Here is a 10,057-nt window from a genome sequence, read left to right on the forward strand (position 1 = left end):
CCAATTAAGCTTTGTCTTTCTTTGTAGCACTTTGGTGCCTTACTTGCGACTGTTTGCTTCTTTTTTAAGCACTTTAGTGCTGCAATTTTTTTTTTTTTTTTTTTAAAGCTCAGTTGGCTCCGCTTGCACTTCAGTGATAGCTTTCACTTTCAAACGCTCTGCACACTTAACAATATGAAAGCATAAAATCCTAAATTAAAAATTAAAATAAGAATATAACTTTAAATTAATTAATTTCGCCAAAAGTCTCCGACAACAACGCCAAAATTTGATGGGTCGTTGCACACACCAAAATTAAACACTAAACTATACCAAATTCTTTTAGAATAATGGCAAGTCCAGGTATCGATCCACATGGACAATTGTGAAATTAAACTTATTTAATTGCTAAATTCCTTTATTAATTTTGATTAAAAATATTGATTGTTCATAACCTAATTTAATAACATATAAAATAAATGAAGTGATTAAACTAGCAATTATAAATAAAATTTGATTTACTGATTTGGGAAAAATCTAGGGCAATGAGTTCACCACTAGTTACACAAATAGGGTTTCAAATTGAAATCAATTATGTTACGGTTCGAACGGAATAATGCTTCGCAACTACAAGTTCAAAACATTTAACAAGAAAATCATCACGTTCAATGTACAGGCACGAACCATCTTAAGTAGTACAAATCGTTCACTTTAAACTAGGGTAGCGACACGACTCGTCCCTCATAGTATGGTTCGTCTCATACCTTAAATATGAAAGAATAAAAAACTATTGTATGGAAAACATTCAACAATCACAGAAAGCCAAATACTTGAAGAAATAATGGAAAATAAATATATGAAACTTCTAAAACTCCATACAATTGTTCAAACCTTCACATAACTAAAAATCAAAAAGAAAACATAATTACATAGCTAGGGTTTCATCAAAACCTTAGAAAAGAATAACCTAGCCACTCATGGAGGAGTGGAAAGAAGAAGAGAATGAAGAAAAAGCCCCCATAGAAGTCTCCTTGAAGCTTTGGGAAAGTATCACCTCTTGAAAAACCTTACCTCTCTTTCCTTGCAAATTAATTTCAGAACCCTAATCCAGCCTCCTTCTTGTCTATTTATACTTCTGCTACCTTTCAAAAAGGTTTAAAACATCAGTCCCATTTTCCAAGAAAAGTCAACGCACGTGCGGAAAAAGTCAACGCACGTACGAGAAGCTGTTTTCTTTTCAAATTTTGTATTTTTGCCCATTTTATGCTCCAACTATGTACAACCAGATTGACATTAAACACACATAAAATATGCAGTCTGACAAGCAAGTAAAGTTAAGACATCCTAATTAACGGCCTCAATATTGTATAATTTAGCCTTAATCAGTTCCTGTATTCTCCACAATATGTCAATTTAGTCCCTGTCAAAATCGAGAAAACTGAAACTACACGGACTAAATTGATACATCATGTAAAGTATAGGAACCAAATTGACACATTGTTTGACCTTCCGTAAATTAACTTAACCACCGTTATTTATTGGACTAAAATGACACAATCCATTAAATTAAAAGACAAAATCGAGCAAATTAAAACTACAGGGACCAAATTGACACATCGTGTAAACTACAGGGACTATTTGCATAATTTACCCCTTTTTTTATCCCTTGTATTTTTTTTTAGCATTAAAATTTACGTAAACCTTATGGGACGAGAACTGTTAGCTTTTGTTTCATCCCTAAGATTTGGATGATAGAATATTAATTGAGGTTTAGTCCTAATTTAATATTTAATTGTCCAAATTCCGGGGCGTGACACATTTTTTCCCAAAACCAAGTCGAAACAAAGCAAAATATGTTCTGGAAGTTAAATCAATATTTTTCTTCTTGGAAAAGCATGATGGGTATAAACCAGGTCGAGGAATGGATGCACAGAGATGAGCTTGGCTAAAATGGCCTAGTTGGGTGAACTCAGAAGGTCATGGCCGAGATGTGGGCTACCTACTTGGGATGTTACAAGGTGTCAACAAAGATGTATAGTGGTCGGCCTAGGTATGTATGCAAGGTAGACCAAGGTGTAACTGATCATGCAAGGTAGGCCAAGGTGAAATATAATGCTTGGACTAGGTGTAGAGCTGGACAAGAGCAAGTATCGATGACCATATTTAGGGAATAATGAAATCTAGAAATCTGGATTTTCTCTTGAAGAACATAAAGAATATGAACATGAAGATGAAGAATATGAATGCCAAAATCATAACTTCTTATTCAAAATTTGAGATTTCATAATATGAGTTTAAAAACATGGACCTAGGTATCCATACTTGAAGATTTCATGAAAACAAACACAAAGAAACATAGAACTTGTTACAAACTTTTGGATCAAAACATGATTTTTCTTCAAGAATATTACTTTTTCTCTTTAATACTAAATTTTTAATCAATACATGGCTCATGAATCATGCTAGTCCATGCAATGTAATCAGATTAACATAAAGAACAACAAAAGTAGATTAAGAATCTAATCTCAAAACACAAATCAAATTATTCAAAGTCTAATAATCAAGCTTGTAAAATTTAGCTTCCTCCAAGAACTTCCTCTTCCTCTTCCTAGAGCTTCTCTCTCGTCAAGACAAAAATATGGCAAAGATATAGGTTTCCCAACAGCTAACTAACTTAAACCTACTACTGGGACACATGGAATCATCTTGTCAAATCTTCTAAAAAAGGTGTCAAAATGAAAGAACAAGAGTATATCAAAGTGTATACAACAAGTAAGGTGGTGTAGACGCGCCCGCGGAGGGGGCCCTCGCTTACTACAGTTCGGACTCGCGATTTTTTGTTGTCGCGGTTCTTAATCTGAACCAAAGAGTCCAAATCTGGCAAATCGTTTTGAGAAACAGATTTTTGAAAAAGTAGTGCCAAACATGGACTGCTTTGCCAGATACAGAGTCGCCACCTAAATATTTTTTAATGGGAAAATTTAGGAAACCCTGACTCGGTGCCGAAGGCCACATGTTCGTCATCACCGAAGTTGTCTCGGCTCGGGAGCATGGGTACGATTGGGGAAGGTCAGCTATGAGCACCCCCTTTCGCCCGGTCCGAAGACCGGCCTCTACTAACCATGATATCCGATTTTGAAAACGTTATGTGTTCTTATTCCATTTATTAGCCTAGAATTACTATGTTATGCGCGCAGCAAACAAGCATAGACTAGATTGCCTAATTTGGAAAGAAACATTGCATATCCGTTTATTTTGAAAATGCTTTGGAATTTGCTACTCGCAAGTAGGCTAAAACACGGATTTCAATGAGTTTTTCCAACTCAAACAATCCAACCTTCACCCACAGGCATTTCAAACAATTTAACACATAAGCACTTAGCCGCATGGCAGGCATACTGTCATGGCAACACTCACACGCATGCGGGATGCTAAAGCATAAATACTTACATCGTACTCCGTGCCAAAACAATAAACTAGTTAGCAAGCATGCTTGTCCTAGTTCATGTTAAATTGCCTAATGCAACACATACAGGATGTAATTAGATAGACTCGGCTAACCTAAGCATGGCATATGAAATGCGATCAACTATCACATATTCAATTTTTGAAATGAAGTACAAATGCAGTTAGCGTGATGTACCGAGCCTAATGCATGCAATACAAATGCATGGATGCACACATGCATAGCATAAGATATGCTAAATTAAACGTGCCCTAATCTACCATCATAAGCAGGTAAATAAAAGGGAAGAAAGACGTGAGGTTGGAAGACATACACACACTCACGCACACTTATTACAGATTTGCCCTCGCTCGGAGGGACCAAATAAATATTACAAATTAATTAACTACGCAAGCTAATTAAATATTACAAATTGCCTAATCAACTAAGCAAATTTAATTAAACTGAGAAAGCAGTAAATCGCCTCGGGAAATGCGCCGCCATGCGTGAGCTGCCTCTGTTTTCCTTCCTTCACTCCTCTGGAGGTTGCCAAAACCTCAGGACTGCTTCCTTGGGAAATGGAGATCACCATCGGCTGAATGGAATTGCCACCGGCAGTGTGGTATTGTCACCGGCACAAAACAAAGCTATCGGCTGGTGATTTAATGCCGGTCGGCAACATATACTGCCGGTCGGCAAAGAAAGTCTGCAGAACCTGCAACTCACAGCAACAGAGGGCAAGACAAAGCATGGCAGCATAATTCAAGGCATATATGCACCAACCATGTCCCTTATTATGATAATGACTCAAAGGGGCATGTGCTTCGATTCTCGGACCACCAATCACGCATTTCCATGCATGATGGCCCAAGGAACCAAGTATGCAACTTTGATTTCAAATGCATGCAAACCAAATCAAACCAAACAAGGCCCAATTCCTATCACTAAGTCAAGGAACAAAGCATGCATGCAAAATGCAATGCAACCTAGGCATGCAAGCTAAGGATGCAACATGGCATGGCGATACACTTATGCAAGCATGCAAGCAAACATGAGGCAATTCTAGCCAATGAAAAGGTGGTCTTAAACATGATTTGGGCAGCTCTAATAGGGCCCAAAACAGTAGCCAAAATGCTATAATATGGGGGGACCAAATACATACACACATGCACATAATTGAGGGCCAACACTTAAGCACAAATTGAACAATCCTCAAACACATTTGAAAGGGGGTAATCATGGACACATAGCATGCAACATAAGCATTAAAAATCATGTCATAAAATGATGCCAAATCATGTTGAACAAGACAAGCAAATGCATGCAAGCATGGTCCAAGTACTTGAGGCAAGTCATGAAGCTTTGAAGCACGTTTATCACAACAAACATGGCATGCATTAAGCAACTAAAAACAGGTTTTTAGCATGTTAAAACAAGGCTAAAAGACTACTTAGATGGCATCTAAGTGGCTCAAATTTAGAGGCATGCACAAGTGCCAAAACAAGGAGCATTGCTACACAAGCTTATGAGGCATTAAAGATGTATTCAAGGCAAACACATAGGCATGAAAATGGGACTGAAATAACATATAAGGTGACCCCAAATCACCAAATCAATGCAAAGATGTCATGCTATACATTCATATGCTCAAGGCCAACAAGCCCAAATACAAATGAGCTATACCAAGCATGCCAAAATCAACCCAAACACTTATGGACAGACCTAAAACATGTCAAGATAAGCACAAAATCTTCACAAATGTAAGCCTAAAACATGCTAGAAACAAAGGCACACAACCTAAGACATGTTAAGGCATAACAAGGCATTACATGGCAACTATGCTAAGCATGCATGGAGTACCAAAACCGAGTAAAAACAGAGGCATAACATGACATATTAAGCATAAAAAGCAGCCAAGTCATGGTCAATACACCCTCTAACATGGTGCTCCCTCAAGAGGCCAAAACATGCCCTTTTCAAGGACAATAAGGAGAGGGGGTGGCCCTCTCCTTCTTGGGACTTCAAGGCATCACCTTCACCACTGAAATCCCTCAAGATTTCAGTGGTGAAGAGACCCCAACACCAAAATCCCGGAGTTCACACAAAAGGGCACAAAATGAGGCCTTTTAAGGCCTAAGGGTATTCAAACTTACCCGAACCACAAACACTCTTAACAAACAACCAAGAGGGCTTAAAAACAGAACTTTTTTGTATTATACACTAAGCTCAAAAATGAATTTAAGATAGGTAGAAATACAATGCAAAAATGGGGTAAAAAGGGGTGAGATTCTTACCCTTGAAGCCTTCTTCAACAATGATGCTCCAATGGCCTTCCTTAGCTTGAATCCAACACCAAAACTTCAAAATCAATCCCTTAGAACCTCAGTTCCAAGAGAAAGGTGAAACACTAGGTGCTTGTGTGCAATAGTATGGACTAAAACACACACAAGAGCACAAAAGAGAGGGAAAGAGAGATAGAATGTGTATCTAACCCTAACCCTAGAACTCAAACCCTAACAATGGTTGTCTAAGCTCTCAAAATATCTCAAGTGTCTAACCTCCCAAGCCAAGAGACCAACCCCTCTCTATATAGAAGCTTTTGTCTTGTAAAGCTTACAAGACAAGCTTCCAAGAGAGAGATCCCTCCATACACGTGTATGGAGGGGAGCCAAAAGCAAGACAGCTGTCTTAAAATATCTGCAAAAGCAGATGCACAGTAGTCGGCCGGCCAAAAATGTCATCTTGGCCAAAAAGAGTGCCGATCGGCACTAAAAAGTGCTGACCGGCAACAAATAGTGCCGGCCGGCAATAAACATTGCCGGTGGCAGCAAAAACCAGCCGATGGCCTCTAGCCACTGCCGGTGGTGGGTGGGGATGGTCTACAAACCCTACCCTGCCTCTCAAAGGCAAAACACAAGTGTTTGGTGTAAAACCTGACACTAAACGGTCGGGTTCGGAGATCCTGAGACAAGGCGCGTAGCCGAGACTTCCGGGAACTCCAAACGAACACAAACATGGATAATCACCGAGTGTTCAAACGGTGACGTCCAAGTCTTGAGGACGGTCAAAAATGGGGTGTCTACAGGTGGCATGGTTACTTCTAATAAGGGAAGGATCTTGAATCAAAACATAGACTTCAAACAAGTAAGGTCTCCCTGACCTCGGCTAGGAGGGGTGACACTTGGCCTAGGTATGACACACCTCGGCCTAGGTTGTACAAGTCACGAAACAAGGCTGCTAGGTGTGGGCTAAGGTGCACAACTCGGCAAGAATGTGCCCAACACAACTGCAAGGTTTTATAATCCAAGATCTCAAATGCCTAGGCGATGAACACATCGGCCTAGGTGGTGTACACCTTGGCCTAGGTGCGAGGTGGAGGTAGAGATCAACCAAGATAGTTCCAAGATAGTCCTATAGGTGTTGACACTCAACGACTTAAATGTAAGAGGTTCAAAGATGTGACCTAGCTATGAGATAGCAAAGGTAGATAGCCTAGTTTTAGCACACAAGGTAAGGAACAAAATAGGGATCTTATACATAGGCAAAACAAAATAGTAACAAAACAAGACAGGATATCATATTTAGACAAAATATTAAGGTCTATAAGATGCAAGCTTAACAAGACAAAAATTATGTAAATTCTTATAAATATGACTAGGCAAAATGAGGGTTTTTATACAAACACTTATCATTTATTCGCCCATCATTGCAAATAATAAATAAATAAGGGGTAAATTATATTTTGCCATCTTTATGTTTGATCACTTTCCCACTTTGGTCCCTAAAGTTTATTTTTTTCTATTTTGGCCCTTTATATTTCAAGTTTTTTTTTCCAGTTTACTCTTAAAACTAACTTTTTGTTAAAAATTAGACCAAAAATAACACATTAACAATCATAGGACATACAAATATTTTATTATATATAACTCACATCTTTAATATGAGCTTAAAGTTCAATATAATAATATATTTTTATGTTATATGACAATTATTATAATATTTTTTTGTCTAATTTTGAACAAAAATTAATTTGAGGAGTAAATTGGAAAAAATTTAAAGCGTAAAAGGCCAAAGTGAAAAAAAAAATTAAAGGCCAAAATGAAAAGGTGATCAAACATAAAAAGGGCAATCCATAAATAAATAAATGTTTAATTGTATAATTTAAATTGTTGAAATTTTGAAATAATTTTTTTTTCATCAAATTGATATGGACAATTACCTCCAATTAGGCCATATATTAGTTTAAATTAACAATTTTAGAAATTAAATAAATACAATTAATAATTTAAGGACAAAGAAAATAACAATAATAGTAACGACTATTTAGAAGATAAAAATAAAATTAATCCATAAATTTATGGCCCAATCTCTCTATTTCTATTTTCTTTTTTTTTCTTTTTTTCCAACTTCCTAAAAATTTGCCATGGATTGGCCAGCCGACAACAAAGGTGTGTCCCATCTCTTCCATGTCTTTGACCCAAAAAAAAAACATATTTAATTATCCCGTGCCCATAGAACATTATGCGGCATATATGACACACCAATTACAAACTATTATATTCTTATTATTTTTTATATAATTTAATATAAAATTATAAATTTTATTTTTTTCACCAATCACAAAAATTATAAAATACTATCTAATTATATCACGAGCACATCAAATAACTTCTCCAAGAAAATCAATCCACAAATATCACAAAGTCTAATACCATGCATATATAGCTCCTCTTTCTTTCTCTCTCTCTCAAAATACCAACCTTTCCCTAAAACCCCTCTCCTCCACAACATCATGGCCTCTCCCTCTCCATTTTCATTTCACCTCTCAACACTTCTTTTTAAAACCCAAAAGCATCAGTTTCCTATCTCTTCCCCACAACCTATGCTTGTGAGGAAGCGGGTCATCTCTCTATGACCATGGCTTCCCCATTCCTTCTCTTCCTCATCCTCACCTCCCTTCTCTCCTCCTTTGCCCCCATTGCCCATTCAAATCAACACCATCCGCACCCTCATGCCCACCGCAGTCCCCGCCTCACTGAAAACTACTACGCAAAAACATGCCCAAGCTTCGATAAAATCATTCAAGAGACTGTCACCACCAAACAGATCTCCAACCCCACCACCGCCGCTGCCACCCTTCGCGTCTTCTTCCACGACTGCATGGTCGAGGGTTGTGACGCCTCTGTCCTCATTTCCTCCAATTCCTTCAACAAGGCCGAGCGTGAAGCCGACCTCAATGAAGCTCTCGCTGGGGATGCCTTCGACCTAGTCACACGCGCCAAGCAAGCCCTCGAGCTCGCTTGCCCCGGTGTTGTCTCATGTGCTGATATTTTAGCTGTCACGACACGTAACCTTGTCAAGATCGTCGGTGGGCCCTTTTTTAAGATCTTATTGGGCCGAAAAGACGGCCTCGTGTCAAAGGCTTCGCATGTCGAGGGAAACCTAGCTAGGGTTAACACATCAATCGATCGTATGATCGACATGTTTAAGGAAAAGGGTTTCACTGTCGAAGAAATGGTGGCGTTGACCGGCGGTGGACACACAATCGGATTCTCTCACTGCAAGGAATTCAGCAATAGGATCTTCAATTATAGTAGGACATCGCAAGTTGATCCTGCATTAAACCCTAAATTCGCACAGAGGCTTCAAAGCATGTGCAAAAATTACCACACTAAACCAAACCAAGCTGCGTTTAATGACCCCATGACACCAGGGACATTCGATAACATGTACTTTCAAAATTTACAAAGGGGGTTGGGGCTTTTGCAATCGGACCAAGTGTTGTTGACGGATCCACGAACAAGGCCCTTCGTCCAGCTGTATGCAAGGAATCAGACCGCATTTTTCCATACATTTGCAAGGGCAATGGAGAAGACGAGTGTATACGGTGTTAAGACCGGGAAGGAGGGAGAGGTGAGGTACCGGTGTGATGCAATTAACACCGTTAATACATGATTGAATTCAATTTTTATATTCAAGGCTTCAAGAGAGCCATGGAAGTGATCAAGAGAGAGAGATTGCTTTTCCTCATTCTTTTTTAATATGTTCTTTGAGTTTGTTGATTTGATGATCATGGTTAAAATATATGATAATACATTCAAATATTTGTACTGTTGTATACAACAACCGTGTTGCATGGAAAGTAAAAAGGAAAGAGAAGTTCTTTTATACATGGCTTTGTTATTATTGAAATGGTTGTTGTCATACATGAGTTGAATGTAATGTCTTTCAAGAATAATTTTAGGTGCGCAAAAACATTGCACAAAAAATGTACCGAAAACATATTGTTTGTTTCGTATATATATTTTTTAATTATGGCTCACACTACGTTCATCTCAATCATACCATGCTTTTTGTATATTTTCTAGTGTTCTATTTATGTGCCTGTAGCATTTTTGCATTTTTCAATGGCCAAAGTTCACAATTAAATGTGTTGCGATTGTAAAGAGTAATGCTAGAATATTAAATCGATCATTAAGTGATTCATAGAAAATATATAATAAATCGGTAGATTAAATTCGATTATAATATGATCTACATTTAAAATAAATTTCAATCTATTTAGATACTTTTTATGATACGTTTTGTATTTGTAGATTATTACACTTGTAAATCGCATGACAGATCCATATT

General features: G+C 37.9%; 1 protein-coding gene across 1 annotated transcript; it reads left to right on the forward strand.

The window, feature by feature from the left end:
* The first annotated feature begins 8,215 nt into the window (after positions 1 to 8,215).
* On the forward strand, positions 8,216 to 9,379 carry LOC114297051 (peroxidase 41). The gene has a single exon (XM_028241403.2). It carries the CDS (start codon positions 8,336 to 8,338, stop codon positions 9,377 to 9,379), a length of 1,044 nt encoding a protein of 347 aa, XP_028097204.2. The 5' UTR covers positions 8,216 to 8,335.
* The last annotated feature ends 678 nt before the right edge of the window (positions 9,380 to 10,057 follow it).

Source organism: Camellia sinensis, chromosome 15 (genome assembly GCF_055761805.1).
Source record: "Camellia sinensis isolate YWXY chromosome 15, ASM5576180v1, whole genome shotgun sequence".
NCBI lineage: Eukaryota > Viridiplantae > Streptophyta > Magnoliopsida > Ericales > Theaceae > Camellia > Camellia sinensis.